At 45.8% G+C, this 22,970-nt stretch overlaps 1 protein-coding gene and 1 long non-coding RNA gene across 2 annotated transcripts in view; one reads left to right on the top strand and one right to left on the bottom strand.

Moving 5' to 3' along the window:
- oca2 (oculocutaneous albinism II) overlaps positions 1-22,970 on the bottom strand; it is a 288,339-nt gene that overhangs the window by 131,977 nt on the left and 133,392 nt on the right. The window contains exon 14 of the mRNA XM_034180628.1: positions 9,396-9,534. Within this exon, the coding sequence (XP_034036519.1) occupies positions 9,396-9,534 (139 nt within the window). The remainder of the gene's footprint in view (positions 1-9,395; positions 9,535-22,970) is intronic.
- LOC117519297 lies at positions 9,997-20,351 on the top strand. The gene is made up of 3 exons (XR_004563240.1): positions 9,997-10,007; positions 13,751-13,755; positions 19,996-20,351. It is a non-coding gene; the product is annotated as an uncharacterized LOC117519297 (long non-coding RNA).

Below are 22,970 nucleotides of genomic sequence, written 5' to 3'. Positions count from 1 at the left end.
CGGACGAGAGGCTCACGCTGGCCCCCAGTTCCCTGCAGAAACTCCTCCACACCTGTGAGGAGAACTGAGGACCACGGTCCGAGACGATGTCCGCTGGTATCCCATGCAGACGCACGACGTGGCGGACCAGGAGGTCTGCTGTCTCCTGGGCCGTTGGGAGCTTCGGGAGGGCCACGAAGTGGCCCGCCTTGGAGAATCAGTCCACTATCGTGAAGATGGTCATCATGCCCTGGGACGGTGGGAGACCCGTGACAAAGTCCAGGCCAATGTGGGACCAGGGGCGACGAGGCACTGGTAGAGGCTGCAGAAGTCCTTGTGTCTTCGTGTGGTCTGCCTTGCCCCTGGCACAGGTGGTACAGGCCTGGACATACTCCCGGATGTCGGCCTCCATAGACGCCCACCAGAAGCGCTGCCGGACAACTGCCACGGTCCTTCACACCCCCGGATGACAGGAGAGCTTGGAACCATGACAGAAGTCCAAGACCGCAGCTCTGGCCTCTGGTGGGACATATAAATGGTTCTTCGGACCGGTTCATGGGTCCGGGCTCCATGCCAGGGCCTCCCGGATGGTCTTCTCCACGTCCCAGGTGAGGGTGGCCATGATAGTGGACTCAGGAATGATGGACTCCAGTGGATCCGACAGCTCCGTCTTGACTTCATCTTCGTGTACACGGGACAAGGCATCCGATCTCTGGTTCTTGGTCCCGGGGCGATAGGTGATCCGGAAGTCAAAACGCCCGAAGAACAGTGACCAGCGAGCTTGCCTGGGGTTCAGCCACTTGGCGGTCCTGATATACTCCAGGTTCCGATGGTCAGTGAAAAGCGTGAACAGCACAGACGCTCCCTCCAACAGGTGTCTCCACTCCTCAAGAGCCTCTTTCACCGCAAGGAGTTCTCGATTGCCGACGTCATAGTTCCATTCAACTGGGGTCAACCTGCAAGAAAAGTAGGCACACGGGTGAAGAACCTTATCGGTCTCTCCGCTCTGGGATAGCACGGCTCCTATCCCTGAGTCAGAGGTGTCCACTTCAACCACAAACTGGCGGCTAGGGTTGGGCTGCACCAGAACTGGCGCAGACGAGAACCGGTGTTTCAACTCCTTGAATGCGGCTTCGCACCGATCCGACCAGGTGAAGGGGACTTTTGGAGAAGTCAGGGCTGTCAGGGGGCTAACTACCTGACTGTAGCCCTTAATGAACCTCCTGTAGAAATTTGCAAAGCCGAGGAACTGTTGCAGCTTCCTACGGCTTGTTGGTTGGGGCCAATCTCTCACCGTTGCAACCTTGGCCGGATCAGGGGCGACGGAGTTGGAGGAGATGATGAACCCCAGGAAGGACAAAGAGGTGGGGTGAAACTCACACTTCTCGCCCTTCACAAACAGCCGGTTCTCCAACAACCGCTAAAGGACCTGACGTACATGCTGGACATGAGTCTCAGGGTCCGGGGAAAAGATGAGTATGTCATCCAGATATACGAAGACGAATCGGTGCAGGAAGTCCCGCAAGACGTCGTTTACCAATGCTTGGAACGTCGCGGGGGCGTTAGTGAGGCCAAACGGCATGACCAGGTACTCAAAATGACCTAATGGGGTTTGAATGCCGTCTTCCATTCGTCTCCCTTCCGGATCCGAACCAGGTGGTACGCATTCCTAAGGTCCAGTTTGGTGAAAATTTGGGCTCCATGCAGGGGCCTGAACACTGAATCCAACAGCAGATTCCCTTCTGACCCCGTGTCCACCAGTGCTGGGGCTTGAAGGGTTAAATCCCCGCCTAGGATTGTAACTGGGAGTCGTGTTGAAAGATGTGTATGACCCACGTGAATGAACGGTCAATAGATGAGCCAAAAGGTAACAATTTAATGTTGTGAATGTGCACAACGATTATACAGACAATCACAGAATCTGATAGCAGTCAATACACAAAGGTGACGTGTGGGCAGGCTCGAGGATAGAAGACGTCTGTCCTGAAAAGAGCCGGAACCACACGATTTCTACCGCCACAGAACCTGGTGAATACTGGAGCCGCCAAGTCCCGAATTCCCAGGTGATTACCGTCCCCGACTGTCGGATCTGGTACTGCTGGCGAGGAGCACAAACAGTGAGATGTGGGTGTGTGCACACCCAGTAACAAAACAGTCAGAAGGTGGAAAGTCACCTCCACCTCTAATCACACACTCGTGCAGCTCCTGTTAAACCACTTATCTGGATTGGGTGTGAAGCGTAGCCGTCGCTGTTCACACCAAACGCCAATCCAGCTGATAAGGCACACCACAGGAAAATGGCTGCAAAAGAGTTCAGACTATTATATAAGTTTAAGTCAGCAGAGAAATGACCTTCACAGGTAGATGATATCTCGGCAGCGAGGTGTAGATGACGTCCGGCTTTTATGGAGTGGATTGATGAAGTGGAGATGAGTGACAGCTGTCATGAGTTGATGAGTGACAGCTGTCAACCCCGGCTGTGTCCATGGCGGCAGCGCCCTCTCGTGCCTGAAGCGCGCACTTCAGGCAGGGCGCCCTCTGGTGGTGGGCCAGTAGTACCTCCTCTTCTGGCGGCCCACACAACAGGACCCCCCCCCTCAACGGGCGCCTCCTGGCGCCTGACCACGCTTGTTCGGGTGACGGTGGTAGAAGTCGGCCAGGAGGGCCGGGTCCAGGATGAAGCTCCTCTTCACCCAGGAGCGTTCTTCTGGTCCATACCCCTCCCAGTCCACCAAACACTGAAACCCCCGGCCCCTACGACGGATGTCCAGGAGCCTGCGCACTGTCCATGCAGGCTCCCCGTCGATGATCCGGGCAGGAGGCGGCACCGGTCCAGGAGTGCAGAGGGTGGAGGTGTGGTATGGCTTGACACGGGAGACATGAAAGACCGGGTGGATCCGCAGTGAAGCTGGTAGCTTCAGCTTCACTGCGGCCGGACTGAGGACTTTGAGGATCTGGAATGGTCCAATGTAACGTTCCTTCAGCTTAGGGGAGTCCACTTGTAAGGGGATGTCCTTCATTGATAGCCATACCTCCTGCCCGGGCTGGTAAGCAGGGGCCGGGGAACGCCGGCGGTCTGCATGGGCCTTAGCCCTCGTCCGGGCCTTCCATAAGGCATAGCGGGTGGTACACCACACCCGTCAGCATCTTCGCAGGTGGGCCTGGACCGAGGGCACACCGACCTCTCCCTCCACCACGGGGAACAGTGGGGGCTGATACCCCAGACACACTTCGAACGGGGAGAGGCCGGTGGCAGAGGACACCTGGCTGTTATGGGCGTACTCGATCCAGGCCAGATGGTCACTCCAGGCCGACGGGTGCGCGGACATGACGCAGCGGAGAGCCTGTTCAAGTTCTTGGTTGGCCCGCTCTGCCTGTCCGTTCGTCTGAGGATGATACCCGGACGAGAGGCTCACGCTGGCCCCCAGTTCCCTGCAGAAACTCCTCCACACCTGTGAGGAGAACTGAGGACCACGGTCCGAGACGATGTCCGCTGGTATCCCATGCAGACGCACGACGTGGCGGACCAGGAGGTCTGCTGTCTCCTGGGCCGTTGGGAGCTTCGGGAGGGCCACGAAGTGGCCCGCCTTGGAGAATCAGTCCACTATCGTGAAGATGGTCATCATGCCCTGGGACGGTGGGAGACCCGTGACAAAGTCCAGGCCAATGTGGGACCAGGGGCGACGAGGCACTGGTAGAGGCTGCAGAAGTCCTTGTGTCTTCGTGTGGTCTGCCTTGCCCCTGGCACAGGTGGTACAGGCCTGGACATACTCCCGGATGTCGGCCTCCATAGACGCCCACCAGAAGCGCTGCCGGACAACTGCCACGGTCCTTCACACCCCCGGATGACAGGAGAGCTTGGAACCATGACAGAAGTCCAAGACCGCAGCTCTGGCCTCTGGTGGGACATATAAATGGTTCTTCGGACCGGTTCATGGGTCCGGGCTCCATGCCAGGGCCTCCCGGATGGTCTTCTCCACGTCCCAGGTGAGGGTGGCCATGATAGTGGACTCAGGAATGATGGACTCCAGTGGATCCGACAGCTCCGTCTTGACTTCATCTTCGTGTACACGGGACAAGGCATCCGATCTCTGGTTCTTGGTCCCGGGGCGATAGGTGATCCGGAAGTCAAAACGCCCGAAGAACAGTGACCAGCGAGCTTGCCTGGGGTTCAGCCACTTGGCGGTCCTGATATACTCCAGGTTCCGATGGTCAGTGAAAAGCGTGAACAGCACAGACGCTCCCTCCAACAGGTGTCTCCACTCCTCAAGAGCCTCTTTCACCGCAAGGAGTTCTCGATTGCCGACGTCATAGTTCCATTCAACTGGGGTCAACCTGCAAGAAAAGTAGGCACACGGGTGAAGAACCTTATCGGTCTCTCCGCTCTGGGATAGCACGGCTCCTATCCCTGAGTCAGAGGTGTCCACTTCAACCACAAACTGGCGGCTAGGGTTGGGCTGCACCAGAACTGGCGCAGACGAGAACCGGTGTTTCAACTCCTTGAATGCGGCTTCGCACCGATCCGACCAGGTGAAGGGGACTTTTGGAGAAGTCAGGGCTGTCAGGGGGCTAACTACCTGACTGTAGCCCTTAATGAACCTCCTGTAGAAATTTGCAAAGCCGAGGAACTGTTGCAGCTTCCTACGGCTTGTTGGTTGGGGCCAATCTCTCACCGTTGCAACCTTGGCCGGATCAGGGGCGACGGAGTTGGAGGAGATGATGAACCCCAGGAAGGACAAAGAGGTGGGGTGAAACTCACACTTCTCGCCCTTCACAAACAGCCGGTTCTCCAACAACCGCTAAAGGACCTGACGTACATGCTGGACATGAGTCTCAGGGTCCGGGGAAAAGATGAGTATGTCATCCAGATATACGAAGACGAATCGGTGCAGGAAGTCCCGCAAGACGTCGTTTACCAATGCTTGGAACGTCGCGGGGGCGTTAGTGAGGCCAAACGGCATGACCAGGTACTCAAAATGACCTAATGGGGTTTGAATGCCGTCTTCCATTCGTCTCCCTTCCGGATCCGAACCAGGTGGTACGCATTCCTAAGGTCCAGTTTGGTGAAAATTTGGGCTCCATGCAGGGGCCTGAACACTGAATCCAACAGCAGATTCCCTTCTGACCCCGTGTCCACCAGTGCTGGGGCTTGAAGGGTTAAATCCCCGCCTAGGATTGTAACTGGGAGTCGTGTTGAAAGATGTGTATGACCCACGTGAATGAACGGTCAATAGATGAGCCAAAAGGTAACAATTTAATGTTTGTGAATGTGCACAACGATTATACAGACAATCACAGAATCTGATAGCAGTCAATACACAAAGGTGACGTGTGGGCAGGCCGAGGATAGAAGACGTCTGTCCTGAAAAGAGCCGGAACCACACGATTTCTACCGCCACAGAACCTGGTGAATACTGGAGCCGCCAAGTCCCGAAATTCCCAGGTGATTACCGTCCCCGACTGTCGGATCTGGTACTGCTGGCGAGGAGCACAAACAGTGAGATGTGGGTGTGTGCACAACCCAGTAACAAAACAGTCAGAAGGTGGAAAGTCACCTCCACTCTAATCACACACTCGTGCAGCTCCTGTTAAACCACTTATCTGGATTGGGTGTGAAGCTAGCCGTCGCTGTTCACAACAAAACGCCAATCCAGCTGATAAGGCCACCCACAGGAAAAATGGCTGCAAAAGAGTTCAGACTATTATATAAGTTTAAGTCAGCAGAGAAATGACCTTCACAGGTAGATGATATCTCGGCAGCGAGGTGTAGATGACGTCCGGCTTTTATGGAGTGGATTGATGAAGTGGAGATGAGTGACAGCTGTCATGAGTTGATGAGTGACAGCTGTCAACCCCGGCTGTGTCCATGGCGGCAGCGCCCTCTTGTGCCTGAAGCCCGCACTTCAGGCAGGGCGCCCTCTGGTGGTGGGCCAGCAGTACCTCCTCTTCTGGCGGCCCACACAACAATGATTGCGATGCATCGAAGAAATCTGCGACTTTTTCTATTTCTTTGCATTTACACAGAAAGGCGAGAAAATAAAAAGAGCAAACAGGCTACTGTAACAAGTTGCATTTTGGTTGCCATGTTAACATACAGTGAAGACGGCAGTTTGACACGGGCAGTTATTTTTTCCTACTAAGGCGGAGGGGTGTCTCAATTCATAGGGCTAAAGGCATACCCCTTCACCTTAACCCTTGTTTTAAAGGGGTAGGCGTAGGGCCAAGGGGAAGGGGAAGGGGTACAAAAGAGAAGACCAGAATTTTATTTTATTTTATTCGGCAATAAAATGATATAAGAATACATAAAAATACCGCTGAGGATAACACAAGAACACTTCCAACACGGATGCTTATTTACATTGTGGTCCTCGAGCACCGAGCTGCTGATCCACAAGCTGCCCTTCTAGCGCCTGGTGAGAGAAAATCACTCAGGACTTCAAGACGAGCTCCGCTGTGATGCTCTGCAGGAGGCCGGCGAGGCTGACCTGGTCAGCAGCTCACAATATCAGTTCACAATATCACAGTGTGACACTGTCGGCCAGTTCGTTACATCACCACTAAATTCAGTATCTGGTATAAGATACGGATCCACTGAACCAACTGCTACACATCTATCACGATAAATAGCTTTATCTCGAGGATTTAAAGCATCATAATAACCGTACATTCTCTCCATTTTTCTATCACGCGCCAGCCTCCTTGTAATCCAGAATGGAGACGGCACCTGTCCTGCAGCAAATCGGTCATGTGATTAAAAACCCTCTATTGTCGTCTTCTCCATTTTCCGTGGGAGACTTACAGTGCCACATACAGGCCTGAAACTTTACTAACCACTTTGGGAATGATATTTTTTTCTAACTGTTTCGGGAATGTCAATTTTGAGGTGGAACTCAGAATCAGTAATGTTAAAATACTGTTTCTGTTCAGAACAAATCAACTGGGAAAAGAATTCTGGTTACAAGCCCTGTTTTAACCCTCTGGAGTCATCTGACACAGAGATGCGTCAAAGTCACATGGCTGAATTAAGCAGATGTAGCATCAACTCCACCACACTCTGAGTGTCCGTTTGAATGTTTATTTTTTTAAGGAGATGCCGTTGTCTCCTTCAGGGAGGTGGTGGCCTCATGGTTTGCACGTGATTTAAGAGGTTTTAATGTGTCATCTGATGGTTAATAATCACATATTTCCCTTTGATCGGTTTGGATATACAGAGTCAGTCTGCAGACGTGCCGGGGTCAGGAGGTGATTTTTAGGAGTTTCTGTAATTTGTTATGAAATAATGCTGAATTTATGTGGAAATGATTGTTGTACAGAAATTTCAGAGATCTGCTGCTGAGATAGATGATGATTCGAGTGAAGTTTTAAGCAGAAACTAAGGTGATAATCGCTAACGCCGTTGTCTCCGACTGACTTCCGCGTCAGAGAAGAGGGTTGTCAATCAAACCTCACTCGCCAGTGCCGACCTGGTTCCCTCCCCCATAGTGCCATAAGTTTCAAGCGAGCGTGCAGGAATTCTCTGCGCACGAGCAGAAATAAACTTTGCGTGAGCAGAAATCAAGTTCCAGCGGGTGGGGGGAGTGCTGGTCCTCATGCGCAGCACCTTTGTGCGCGTGTACAGAGATAATTTGAGCACGTGGAGTGATTATTTGCGTGCGCGCAGTTAATATCTACACGTGAACGCATTTTTTATGCGAGTGGGGTTTTGTCACTGATCTGATGCCATACACAGGGAAGTAGTGGACTCCAGCATGGGCAGTGCTACATGCAAAAGTAGCCCCATGTTACAAAGACGCTAGTGTGGGCCAGGTCTAACCAGGTAGAAGGAGCTTTGGCCCCAAAACTAGAAAACCTATCTGATAAAAATCTTCATTAACACAATGTTGATATGTGACAAATGGTCATGTCATGGTCATGACATGACATTGTAACACTAACCTAACATGGTATACCTGGTGAAACTGGTGCCAGGCAGTTGACCTTGAAGACAATTAAAGACCAAATAATGTTGAACAGCAATGGTAAGATTCTCTGGCCAAAAACTAACTTCACAGCAGAAATTTCCAGTACCAACTTGAGACAAGACATGGTTCTCTGGTCCAGCTCCTGGTAGTGCATCTTCATCATGAAGCTATCACTTCCCTGGAAGGATGCTGTGCATGATGTACACACACAGAAGAGGCTACAATACATCAAACATGCAGGAGAAGCAGAAGAACAAAACTGGAATACAAAAGTATGCCCCTTTTAGGTTACTCATGGTAGAATTTCTCTGTGGGCCAGACAGATTGGCCACTACTAACCAGGGTAGCAAAACCTGTGCTATGCAATTTGGTCACCAATGTATAGGGACTTAAAAAAAGTATAATAGCCATCCCAGGGTGGTAGCTGTAGCCAGGAAGCGGTCAATGAAGGATTACACAGGGGTCAAAATTTAAAAGTCCTATTGTCATATTGAGAAGTATATCATATTATTTGTGTGATCACCGGGATTCATAGGGATTCATGGGGATCGTAGGGTAAAAACAACAGAAAATGGTGGCAATGGCAATTTCAGTTTGTACAGGGGTCAAAGGTTAAAGGTGGTCCAATATTGGTAAAAAGTGATGCAAAATATTGGTTAACAGCATTCTAAAAAGCAACTGTTTGCATCATCTGTCCTGCTTAGTTATCATGTTGCAGGGTAAAATACGTATATGTTATATGTCATACATTCTAAAGGATGTTGGCCTTGTTTGACCATTACTTTGGACACCAAACATTCAACATGGCCAAAACGATTCCATTTACTAATAGAAGTCAAGTCTCGTATCGCGTGCTGGTGTAGCGGCTTTTTCTGCATTGTGTTGCGTTTGGCGTTGAAGTTGACGTGCCCTCACAATGCAAGTGGTACTCACCCCACACAAGGGGAATTAAGTCATTCACCAGTGCTACCAAAAGGAGGAATCACAGGCTGCCTATGAAAAGGAAATACATCAACTGTGCCATATTGTGCATTAAAAGAGACTAAAAAACTTGCACTGGGACACTTGTGAAAAAAATCTGATCAGTCTTCAGTGGGACTGCTTCATCAGAGGACATAATGTGTTTCAAAGGCACAACACCCAAGAACACTGTGGCTTAAAGAAATATTACCATTCAACAGACTCCAGAACATCAATTCACCAGAACATCAGAGCTCCATTCAAAGATTAAAAGATTATAGAGTCAGAAGTCAAGGTAGAGCTGAATGTTCAGCGATTGTAACACATGGCCTTATTCATCAAACCCTCATCTAACAATGATGTGTTACATAAAAGTCAGTATGAGTATTATTTTTGCTTTGCACAGTGTCTACTTCATTCGCCAGATTACACCAGGCAGATCTGTTGTATTAGTACATGTTAAAGTGAGCTTAGAGTGTTTATGAAGGTGTGTACTTTTCTGCGTAGACCCTGATTGGACACTATAATCACGTTGGGCGGATCCCCGACAGCTGTGGCGGCCCCTCCAATGTTGGTGAAGATTACTTCTGCAATCAGGACATGTCTAGGGTCTAGATTAAGCACCTCACACAGCCTGCAAAATCAGACAGAGACAGAAAAGCTGTTTAGATTAGATTGTAATATTTAGGAGAAACAAATGTAGGAATAAAAAAGGATATTGAAAGATAATAGACATGACCTTGAACATCATTAGCTCTCTCTCTCTGGCAGTTTCCTCGCTTGCGAGGATAGTGGGAAGGCCTTTTTTTTTTTTTTTTTTTTTTTAGTTTATTTTCTACAAGCCCTCTGGTGGCTAAAAAGTCTGATGCGGGATGCACAAGACCTGTTACACTTGAGGCAAATGAACACATGAGTAGGCTGGGCTTGTGCTGCTGCCCGCTCTTTCTGCCTTTGACGCTTCTGGCATGAGGCCTCACTTCTTTCTGCCTCGAACTTCAGACTGGCGGATTTGATGCTGGAATGCCAGCTAAGTCTATCTGTAGCTAGATGCTGCCATGACTGATGCTGAATGCCTGCAAGGGAGAGCTGCTTCTTCAGCTGGTCCTTGTAGCGCTTTTTGGGGGCCCCTTGGTTTCGTCTCCCTTCCGTGAGCTCGCCAAAGAGAATTAATTTCGGCAAGCATGTATCATCCATCCTGGCTACGTGACCTGCCCAACAAAGCTGTTGTTTGAATATAATAGACTCCATGCTGGGCAATTTGGCTCTGGTAAGGATGTCCTCATTTGAGACGTAGTCCTGCCACTTGATCCCGAGGATGTTTCGGAGACAACGCTGATGAAAGCGTTCCAGTAATCTGATCTGCTGGCGATACAGAACCCAGGTTTCAACTCCATACAGTAGGGTAGGGACCACAATGGCTCTGTAGACCTGCACTTTTGTGGAAAGGCACAGTGCATGATTCTGCCAGACTTTCTTGGAGAGGCGACCAAAAGAACTGCTGGCCTTGGCAAGGCGGCTGTCTAGGTCCTTGGCGACAGATGCGTTGTTTGAGATAACACTACCAAGATACGTGAAGTGCTCTACTGCATTCAGGTTGGTACCCTCGATGTGGGGGTGGGGTATATGCTGTATGGAGGACCGGTTGATATAGCACTTCTGTCTTTCTCAGGCTGATGGTGAGGCCAAAGGCTCTTGCTGCTTCAGCAAAACAGTTGACGATGTGCTGCAAGGCTTGCTCCGTATGGGCGACGAGGGCGCAATCATCTGCGAAGAGCAGCTCCATGATTAGCTTTTCTGTGATCTTAGTATAGGACAGAAGGCGCCGCAAATTAAACAGACTTCCGTCGGTTCTGAAGCAGATATAAATGCCATCTGTCAAGTCTTCTTTGGCCTCACGAAGCATCATGCTGAAGAAGATTGAGATTAGAGTGGGCGCGAGGATACAACCTTGTTTGACGCCATTTAAGATGGGGAAGCTGCCAGACAGAGTCCCGTTGTGCTTCACTTGTCCCATCTGGCCTCAGGCAGCTGGCGAAGGATGTGAGGAGCTTTGGAGGGCAGCCAAGGCATGCAAGAATCTTCCACAAGCCCTCACGACGGACCGGGTCGAAAGCCTTGGTTAGGTCTATGAAGGCTGCATAAAGGGCCATGTTCTGTTCTCTGCACTTCTCCTGGATCTGTCTCAGGATGAAGATCATGTCGGTGGTTCCCCTGTTGGCACGAAATCCGCACTGACTATCAGGAGTATTTTCATGCGCTATGGTAGGGGTAAGCCTGTTGAGCAGCATCGAGCCAGAATCTTGCCTGCTACTGAGAGGAGAGTGATGCCCCAATAATTAGAACAGTCGGGACTCTCGACCTTGTTCTTGTAATGGGGGACAATGACCGCATCCCGAAGGTCATGTGGAACCATCCCTTTTCCCAGCACTGGAGAAGAGAATCTGAAGCTTGTCAAGGACTGCTTCACCTACATGTTGGTACACCTCTGTTGGATGCCATCTAGGCCAGGAGACTTCCCTGGATTCAGCTGCATGGTGGCCTTTTGGATCTCTTCAAGTGTTGGGGGGTCATCAAGTTCCCATTTCACCTCCACCTGGGGAATCTTCTCGTTGATGATTCTTGCACGTGCGCTGGTCACTGAAGAGGTTTTCAAAGTGGTTATGGCCCACGCTTCATAATGGGTTTCCTTGTCCGTCAGAAAGGTGGAACCGTCTGAGGAGCGCAGGGGTGGAGCACATGTAGCTACTGTATATGTATCATGTGTGTAATTTTTCCTTTGGTTAAATCTGTATTCTGTCCGGCTGGCAGCATAAGTGATTCTGAGAACTTCATAACAGTTCATGACACAAATACAACTGAAGCGCAGCACTAACTGTCAGAACAAATAAGACGAAATGTGGGGTGTGAGACTTTTGACACAAAGCAGAAAGTTTGACCATATTACACCCATTTTGACATCTCTTCACTGGCTTCCTGTCTCTGTGAGATCGGATTCTAAGGTTCTGTTACTGGCCTATAAAATTGTTCACGGACCGGCACCTTCATACCTGGCTGACCTGGTTGAGCCCTACGTTACCGGCTCGGGCCTTGTGTTCGCAAGTTCAGGACTTCATTGTGTTACTAAGGTGAATAAAAAGTCTGCGGGTTACAGAGCTTTTTCTTATTGTGCCCCTGCTCTGTGGAATGATCTCCCGCGCAAATAAGGCAGTCGGATTCTGTGGTGACTTTAAGTCTAGACTTAAGACCCACCTGTTTTCTAGTCTTCTTCTAGTCTCGTGAGTATATTATGTTTTGTATGTGCTATTCTTTTAACTCTTATGTTTTTACTCTTTTATTGTGCCTTTTGCTCTTTTAATTCATTTTGTTGTGTTTTAAAATCATGTTGTGTGAAGCGCCTTGGCGCTATACAAATGATACATTTGATTGATTGAGCTCCCGTAGAGACAATTAGCTTTGGTAATGTTATTTTAGGAAAGAAAAGTGAATTTGTCTGGGAGGGAACAGAGAGCTATGATTCCATTTTAAACACATATTCTATAGTGTCTGTTGATTACAGATGGCAGTATCCATTTGCTGGATTGTGCATTGAAAAAAGAACATCAGAAAACATCTGACATTATTGTGTAGCTGTTTCACCAAAGAATGAAATAAGGAATGCCTCCCCCATACTGCCATTTTTGGTTTTTTGTTTGTTTTTGTTTGTTTGTTTTTGCTGAGATTCTGATTTCAAGTGGAGCAACCCTTATTGCTTCAGCCGTACCACTCTAAGCACATCTGATCCCATCAGATCTCAGATGTGAAGCAGAGTAGGTCCTGATTAGTACTGTGCTGGAGACTGTTTAGGTCCACCAGGAGCAGAAAATGTGTCCTCCATAAAGAGCTGGAACCTCAGCGTTAAACTTACTGCCAATCTCTACTGGGTCCACTTAGCAACCCTGAGTAACTAGGGAAACCCAAAAGGCAATTTCTTTTGAAAATCCTTCTTCCTGTGGTTGATTCCCCAACAAGTCCAACTGTATGACTGCCTACACAGTGGCCATGTCATTTGTCTTTGTTAACCATTTTGCTTCCACTGAAGTCTTGCAAAGATGTGACTCCTAAGTGTCATGATATATTTCTAGCTCTGGAAATGTGAGCTGTGGTTGAATGAAATTGGCAACATTTGGTTCACAATCACAGTAATGACAGATGTTTACAGTTTTTTCAACAGCTACCCTTCATGTCATCCTTTCTGCTTGTCCCTTTATTCAGTGATGGTCACCACAGCAGATCTGAGATGGATCTGCATGTTAATTTAGTACAAGTTTTACACTGGATGCTCTTTCTCCACATTCCATGGAGAATGGGCACGAGAATGGAGAAGCAACTCCACATTACATGGAGAATGGTTCTGTTGAACTGGGAACCTTCCATTCTGTAAACATAACAAAGCACACTAACTGCGTTTCCACCACCCCTGCCCAAACACGTCTTAAAATAAGTCCATTCCACCAGAACACTGTCAACAACTGTCGCTCAGAAAGCATCCACTGGATACATACAACAGGGAGCATTACAAAATTGTGAATATCCTGTGATATAATAATGGATATAATATTGGACAAAGGCTGTAAGTTGTACTGTAAATGTGAAACTAAATAATTTTTTGCACAGTATCGTTGACTGAATGTGTGAAACACCAGCAATAGCGTTTGAAAGCATTAACCCTGCTGCAGAATAAATATCAGAGTTTTGTAGGGAATTATGTGATCTTTGAGTGGCCAGTTTGGTTAAGATTCCTCATTACGTTTTAAAAACAGCAAACCATTAGATTTGTCAAATCTGCTGAAATCTTTGCATACTCAAGAAAGAAATGGTGCAAGGTCAGTTTGTAGAGTATATTACTTTGCCAAGGTTGAACAAAGATATATCTGCTGCAGTTTATCAGGACAGAATAATGGGAAAAAAATTCTCACCCTCCAACTATGACACAAGGGTGCCACAATCCAAGGCTTCACAACCTCAACTTATAATATCATCAACTTTCTTGAAAATCCTGAAGAGACCTCTCACTCACTCACTCACTCACTCATCTTCAACCGCTTACTCCAATTAAGGTCACGGGGGGCTGGAGCCTATCCATCAATAGGGGGTGAGGCGGGAAACACCCTGAACCGGATGCTGGTCTGTTGCAGGGCCACATATAGACAAGCAACACATTCACACATACGGAGGAAGGCATTGGAGAGAAAGCAACACAAACATGGGGAGAACATGCAAACTGCACAGAAAGGCCACAGGTGGGAATCAATCCCATGACCTTCTCTGCTGTGAGGTAACACTGCTAACCACTAAGCCACTGTGCTGCCCTGAAGAGAGCTCTGTTGTAATTAAATTTCTCTATGTAAAGGAGAACTAAGTAACTTTTTTTTAACTTAATATTACAGTTTGGGAGTAATTGTAATGGTTAAATGACTTATTTTGGGGAGAATGTGGACTCTGTCTCCCCCACCAAGGGCCTCATAGTCGAAAACCAGTCTTGCAACTTCAGAGACACCAACCCAGTGTCGTGTAAATGGGTGTTATGAGAAACACAAACTGCTTTACGGCACTACAACAACAACACATCCATACACCCTTGTCAAGGCACCGGCGAACAAGATAACATCTTCATTTTTTACATGTTCATAACCGCATCATGACCGCTAGAGAAAAAAGAAAAAAACCTGCTGCCGGAGGAAGTGAGAAAGAGAAAAGCTGCATGACAATGCAAGGGGTTACACACAGGTCAACCTCGGTTGGGCTTTCTTGGAATAGCAGAGCTGAAAGATAAAGAAGTGTGAAAAACAGATGCTGACCTACAGATGCTGCTGAGGGAAGCTTTGGAGCAGAGTTCAACATGAAAGCATGACATTATATGTCCTCACTGATTGTGCACATTCTCACAGAGAGAGAAAGAGAGAAAGAAGGGGACAGCACCCAAGGGGGACAAACACCTACCAGGAGGAAGAAATACCATCTCCTCAATATGTTCCCCGAGACACAACTATGACAAAACAACAAACAAACATGGATTACAACTCCTACAACTCTGTCATTCACTGGTCTGTTCATAGTCAACATTAGAGTCAGGGGAGACTCCTACGGTAAATACACCTACAGCTCATCTCTGGGTGACAGCACAGTAGATTACTTCATCACTGACCTCAGTCTAGTGTCTCTCAGGCATTCACAGTCAGCCCACTAACACCCCTATCAGATCACAGTAAAACCACACTCTACCTGAACAGATCAACACCAAATCAGGAGGTTTCACAACAAACCAAACTACACACTATCAAAACACACTACAAATGGAAAGAAAATAGTACAGAAACATACCCAAACACTATTAAGCAGCAACAACTCCAACTGCTTATAAACCAGTTTCTAGAAAAAAACATTTGAACATAACAGTGAAGGTGTGAACAAGGCAGTAGAAAACCTCAATAATATATTTGACCTTTCAGCATCCCTATCAAACCTAAAGCCACAACATATCGAACCAATTACACAGACAAGCAGAATACATGCCTTCCACTATAGTGAAACATTAAAACAATATAAAAATACAGTACGGAAAAATGAGAGCACCATGTTAGAAATCGGCTACACACTATTGAAGAGTCTATGAAAACAAATAAATTCTGGGAAAATTAGAACATCGTAAATAAACAAAACATGAATATCTACAAAATGGAGATGTATTGGGAAACCACCAAGGTATTTCGTCCAGTAAAGAAAAACAAGCAAGAATTTGCCGGAACTATGCCCACGGCAAATATTGCCATAATCCGATGCAGTCAGGAAGAAAAGAGGTGTGGCCAGCTCTGTCAGAACGCAGACAGATTGCCTCGTCCACACCTGCACAATGGCATCCAAAACAAATGTATAGACAGCAGTTGGATGATACAGACTGCTGCCAGACAGCCACAAAAGGCGCTGCAGACTCCCCGATCAAATGCCTGGATGGCAAACACTGGACTGGAGCGCAGCGCGCGTGTGTGTGTGGCGCACATTGGTCCGCACACATTGGGGCTGCAATTATCACTCAACCTTGTGTGTGTGTATGTGTATAATGCTGCATGGGCCATTAAGCGTGCATGCGGGGCACACGTGTGCACGCATGCCACTGGGCAGGTTTGTTCAAAGTTTTCTGGCATTGCGCCATGCTGTTCCATGCGTCAGACGGAGCATTTCCAGCTAACTTTAATTTATTTTTTATTTTTTGCTCACTTAAGGAGCACAATGCAACTCTGGACACTGTGTTGGCTGGATTATCATATTTTCACTTTTTTTGGGGGGGGGGGGGGGGTGAGAGGATTTTAACTGCAGGCTGCTCTCCTGGCTTCACGTCCACATCTGCGCTGTGAAACACTCCTGGACCGCTGTTGGAGGAGAGATTCATGTTTATTAATGGTGTAACAACCTGGCACAACAGTTCCATGGCATACCGCCTGTGAGTTAGACGGTGATCATTTATTACAGCGTGAGATCCATTCAGCTCTGAGCCTGATGCATTACTGCGCACCAGGGAGAGGCGCAGCCGCTGTGTTATGATGGAGACAATAGTTCACAGCCACTGTTCACATTCACTGTACATGATAATAATTCAGAATTCTTATCATGATGAAGTGTGCCACATACATTTCAACAGTTCCTTTGCGCTCCTAGGTGGGGGGGAGGGGGGGTGGACATTATTATACGTGACGTGCAGGTCATACGGGCAGGCTTTAATGTGCCAGATCTATCTTGAGGTTCCCTTGTATGCGCTCAAATCGTTTTGGATCCTGTTTTGGTCGCCATCGGAATATGTAATTGCGGTTAGATGGTTGTCAGATTACACACGGACCACCGTCGGATACGTTTCCCATCTCAACCATGCCCGGAGAGCTTTGAACATGCGCGTCACACTCGGGGCCGTCAGGTGATTTTTACCAACTGTGTTGACTTCTGCAGATGGCTGTCAAAACGTTTTGGAATTGAAATCCAACACTTTTCGGATGTTCGCCAATTCATAAATCCGATGCCACTCTGCGTGATTCCAGCTATGTGTGATGGGGGTATTAGAGTCAGCCATAAAAGATTACCAGAACCCACTAGATTACCCCATTACCCTAATGCAGGGGTGGCCAAGTTCGGTCCTCGAGATCTACCTTCCTAACACTCTTAGTTGTCTCCCTGCTCCAACACACCAGAATCCAATGAAAGACTTGTTAGCAGACTTTTAATGAGCCTTTCATTGGATTCAGGTGTGTTGGAGCAGGGAGACAACTAAGAGTGTTAGAAAGGTAGCTCTCAAGGACCGAACTTGGCCACCCCTGCCCTAAGGGAACTGCAGGACAAAATGAAATCAATTAAAACCAAGAAGGCCTGTGGTGTTACTGTGGAGTCTGTGTCACCAGCAACCTCAGAAAAATCTTCTGCATGATAATTCAGTTTCTTACCAAATTACCGTACAACAGACCATATTTTCACCCTCAGAACACTGATAACCAAATAAACAAAAACAAAGGCAAACTATTCTCCTGTTTTGTAGATTTCAAAAAAAGCATTTGATTCAATTTGGCACAAGGGTCTGCTGTACAAACTGTTGGAAAGCGGGGTTGGAGGAAAAACCTATATTGTAAACTCAATGTTGTAGCGAAAGATGAAAAATAATAATTTGCAGTTACTGAACTTTGGACTTTGGCCACACACGGCGGCAACAAGCTGTAGCAAGTAGAATTATTAAGATCCAAAAATTAATTAAATTGGACTGGACCTCACCAGTGGGTCACGTACGATTTATTATTGTAAATCGTACGATTTAATAATTATTAGGATCAAATGGGTGCACCAGAAATATAAGGAATTTGAATATTAAGATTTATTAATCTTTAATATTGAAAGGTCCTCCTTCTGGGGACCCAGGTAAGTCATGCCATGTTAGTAAACCAATATCTGATTAGAATGATATTTAATTACCTCAAAGTTGTAAGGGTACCACCTCATTTTAAAGACCAGGAACTTTAATTTAAATAATCATGAATTAATCAGTAATCATTAATCAATAATCCTTAATCAGTCTTAAATCATTAATCAGTCTCAAATCTGAAAGTCGTAACTTCTACGATACGACTGACCAACGCTGTTTCCATCTGAACATAATAAAAACCACGACAGGAATATTTACATTTTATTTACAAATACATATACAAGGAAATGAACAGGTTTCTGGCATTTTGAGTATATGAACAATGATTCAATAGGATTATTATGCACACATATTTGTTACTCATGAGACGTTGAAAGAAAGCAGTGAAATAAAATTTAATGAATTAAGTAAATAAATCTGATTTGAATTTAGTAATGAATTTTGAAGCCAATTATTATTATTAAAAAATATTATCAACAAACTACATGAAGGCACCTTGTACTATGTAACAAAGCCCTTGCTGGACCCTTTAACGGGTAACTTAGCTGGTCCTTTGAAGATGTGAGACGAGCAGATTTCAATTGTCGCTGATGGCCGGGTTCGGCCAGAGCTTGTCTGGTTCTAGGGTGGAACCGCTGGTTTTCTCCGGTGACACAAGTTCCAGTGTTGGCTTGGTTTGCCAGCCAGATGGCTGAGGCACTCGACAGGTCCGTCTTGACTTGCCTGGCCCACGGATAAAAGGTTTAGGTGTTTGTCCCCTGGTACGCTGGTGTACAAAAACTTGTTGGAACCCGATTTAAAAGTCTTTTTGAATTTAGAAAAAGTTAAAGTTTAGAAACCGACATTGTAAAGTTACAGAAAAGGGGGAAAAAGATGCTTTTCTGTAAATTCGCTCTTATTCTGAAAAGCTCCACGAGCAAATTATCTTATAAAAGTGAAAAACTTGACAAGCCTTTAAAAGAGTTATCAGGTTGGAAAATTGTTACCAAAAGTCATGAAACAAAGGGTGAACAAAGAGCCACGTGGCAGATTTAGCTACATGAGGCTAGGCTACTTGGGGACCTTTTTAGCCACAAAAAATTAAGCTCTTTCAAGAAGATAAGAGAAAAAGACAGAAGAGAGACAAGAGGAGGAAAGAAAAGAAGGGCCGAGAGTCCTTGTTCTGGGCCTTTTAAAGGGAGCTCCTATGTCATAAAACTCCACCCACTTAGGTGTGTAATTTCACTCAGAAAAACCTTTGCAGGGAGAATCAGAGGCATTTAAATTGCTTAAACAATTAAATATATTGACAAACATTTTTCTTAGGCTCCTTTCAACTGAATATAAGATGATTAAAGAATATTTCACCATCAAAGTATTATGTTATAACAGGAACATGTCAGGTTAAATTAAATATATGCAAAGCATTTTGTTTGATTAAACACAAAAGGAAAACTTTAGAATTTTGATATGTCAATAAAATAATGTTCTTTGTACACAAATTGATTGTGTTCTTTGAAGTGAGACCTGTAGGAGAAACTGGCTGTCAAGGCTCTGAGTTTATGCTCCCATTATCCTGAGGTGATATCCTGGCTGGTCTGGGAACTTTCTCATTTTGACACTTGGCTGTTAAAATGTCCTATAACTTACACTGGCTGGAATTTCACCAATAAGTATAGTTTCAGGGAAAACTTTGAAGAGCTCGAAATTGAAGACAATTGACAGTGCAGCTGGAGGGAGTTTTTCAGGAGATATCTCCAGTTGGAAGCCAAGCTTTTCAAGTCAAAATGAAAACAGCAGACTTTTCAATTGAAACATCAGCCCTTTTGGAGAAAATAATTAATGCACTTATTTAATTAATTCTAAATGAGCATATCTTCACGACAATGTACACAAACAACAAGTGTGGCGTTATGATTGGCAAAAAATACACAGCCATCTTTCCCCAAAATGGGGGGTTAGACAGGAATGTAGTTTAAGCCCAACGCTCTTCAACATATACAACAATGAATTGGCAAAATCATTCGAACAGTCTGCAGCACCAGGCATCACTCTAGTAGACACAGAAAATCAAAAGCCTGTTTTTTGCAGATGACCTGGTATTGCTGTCTCCAATCAAAGAAGGGCTACAACAACAGCTTGACCATCTACACAATTTCTCTCAAACCTAGGCATTGACAGTGAATCTAATCAAGACAAAAATTATGATATTCCAAAAAGGACTCAGCCTCCAGTCAGAAAAATATAATTTCTTCCTGGATAAGATGGCCCTAGAACACACAAAAACTACACCTACCTCAGAATAAACATCAGCACCACAGCCAATTTCAACAAAGCTGTAAGTGACCTGAGAGACAAGGCAAGAAGGGCATTTTATGCTATCAAAAAGAATATCAAAGTGGACATCCCAATTCAAATCTGGCTCAAAATATTGGACTCCGTCATAGAACCCATTTCTCTTCATGGTTGTGAAGTCAACCAAGACTTTGCAAAATGGGACAAACATCAAACCGAGACTCTGCATGCAGAATTCTGCAAATCCATCCTCTGTGTCCGACGGATAACTCTGATTCTCTGAACAATGCATGCAGAACAGAATTAAGATGATACCCACTAATTATTCAAGTTCAAAAGAGAGCAATTCAATTTTATGACCACCACAACAATAATGACTCCAGTATGCTCCATAACAAAGCCCTGATTTACAGAGAGACTGTAGAGCGATGTCACCGCACCCAGCTGGTTCTGGGACTCTACACAAACACAAGCAGAGCCACCAAACACAAACCCTATTATACTAAACCAAATTATAAGAAAACAAAAAGAAAACTATGTGATGCATTAGAAAAAAAATCAACCAAAAACCAAAGTCAATTGGAATGCTATCTGGCCCTAAACAGACAGTACTCCATGGCAGAATACCTGAGCAAAGTGACCACCCCAAAGCTCATTGAAATCGTTGACCATGTACAGACTCAGTGAGCACAGCCTCACTGTGGAGAAAGGCCACCACAGACAGACCTGGCTCCCCAGAGACGACAGACTGTGCACCCACTGCTCACAACGCAAGGTGCAGACCGAGCTGCACTTCCTAACCATCTGCCAGCTGTACCAAGACATCAGAGACACGTACTTCCCACAGGTCACAAACACCCAAAAAGACTTTGCGAGCATGACCAACATCAAAAAAACTTCTGTATCTGTTGGGTGAAGTACAACAGTGTGCAAACACAGCAGCAAAGTTTGTGTTCTGCTGCAACACCACTGTACACCCAAAACAGGAGATTAAACCTCTATGTATGTCACTTTATCTATGTATATTGTAACACATTTTATGGGATAGTATACTTTGGCACCGAAAGCAAATTTTTTATTTTAATCCTATATCTCCTGTTTACACATTTATTTCCTGTAGAATATTTTTAACTGTATGTACAATTTCTAAAATTTTATTTTTATTTTTACCTCCGCCAAGGAGGTTATGTTTTCGGTCGCTTTTGTTTGTTTGTCTGTCTCTCAGCAGGATAACTCAAAAAGTGTTGAACGGATTTTGATGAAATTTTGTGGAGTGGTTGGAAATGACAAGAGGAACAAGTGACTAAATTTTAGTGGTGATCCGGATCACGATCCGGATCCAGGAATTTTTTAAAGGATTCTTCACCATTGCGGGAAGGGGGAATTTTGACATTCTAGTTTCTAACTCCACAAAAACAAGGCAGAAAGGCTTGAAAAAAATTAAGGTGTAACATAGTCAAATGTTCTACCAAACAACAAAGTTTGGTGATGATTGGATCCGGATTCCGGATCTGGTGATCCAGAATATGCAAAAATATAGGGAAAATAGAAAATGTGTCAGTGTGAGGTGACAAATGAAGCTAGAGATGCACAACTAACACCAAACTGTAGCTGAATCTGTACTGATTCAATAAGGTGTCATCAGATTTGATGTAGCTTCAAATGTTATGGAGCTAGATCCAGACGAAAACCGCCATTACAGAAAAATCGGTTTTATACAATAACTTTTCAACTAATAAAGACATAAAAGTGATTCCAAATTCTAGTGGTATGTTTTCATGGTCAAGGATGTCAAATATACAGGAAAGAAAAGTGTATGTATCATAGTTTTGGTTGTAACACTGAATTGTTGAATAGATCACTGTGCCAAGGAGGGAATCTCTTTAGGGTCAGTGATCCTATGGCCTTGGAGGAGGTTTGCACTCTCTGAGTGCTTCTAGTTTGTTCTATGTAACACTTGCATTGCCAATGTAAACGTATATTTCCCATGTCAATAAAGCTCCACTGAAATGAAAAATAAAATGCAATGAGAAAGAGAGAGAGATCTCACAGGCAAGAGGGACACAGACGGTGAGAAGAAAGAGAAAGAGATCCTCCTGAGCTAAACTCTGTTCTCTGTATATTTCTGGATTGTGGCTTTCTTGACACAGAGTTTTTTTCTGACAGATTTGTGACATATGTACTCCCGACCTGTAGGGGGAGCTCTGTAGAGGAGAATCCAACCAAAACAGACAAAACAGCAAAAAAATGTGTCAAATCAACATGCACATCCACCTTGGATCTGCTGTGGCAACCCTAAGTGAAAATGAGGGAGCCGCCGAAGGGACTTACTTTTATTTACTGTGATTCACCTTCCTACATTTCATTAGTTTAGCGCTCGTCAAATATAAGCTCTGAGGCCCATTGGTGCCCTAGATTCTGCAGCGATGACCATCTACGTCTCCACCTGGATGGGATGCCGATCCTTTGCAGATTACTGCCCCAACCAAGGCCGGGACCATTTACAGCTGGATGGATTGAGACAATGCAAATGAAGTGTCTTGTCCAAGGACACAGACAGGTAGCATGGCCATGAATTGAATCCAGCACACTGGTATATATTGATAGTCCAACTTCTGTCACACTAAACTATGGTCTGCTTGCAAAGTGTAAAGCGATTTTAAAAAAGCATGTGTCTCTGTGCCACTTATGTTAAACAAAAATATGTGCAGTAATCATGCTGTCTAATCAGCATCTTGATATGCCACACCTGGGACCTGGGATGGAATATCTCTGCAAAGGAGAAGTGCTCACTAACACAGATTTAGATTTCTAAACAATAATTGAGAAAATTAGGTCTTTTGTGTATATTGAAAATGTTT

The sequence above is a fragment of the Thalassophryne amazonica genome, chromosome 10 (genome assembly GCF_902500255.1).
Source record: "Thalassophryne amazonica chromosome 10, fThaAma1.1, whole genome shotgun sequence".
Classification (NCBI taxonomy): Eukaryota; Metazoa; Chordata; class Actinopteri; order Batrachoidiformes; family Batrachoididae; genus Thalassophryne; species Thalassophryne amazonica.
The sequence above is the reverse complement of the archived record's forward strand: the minus strand, read 5'-3'. Positions and strand labels throughout refer to the sequence as shown.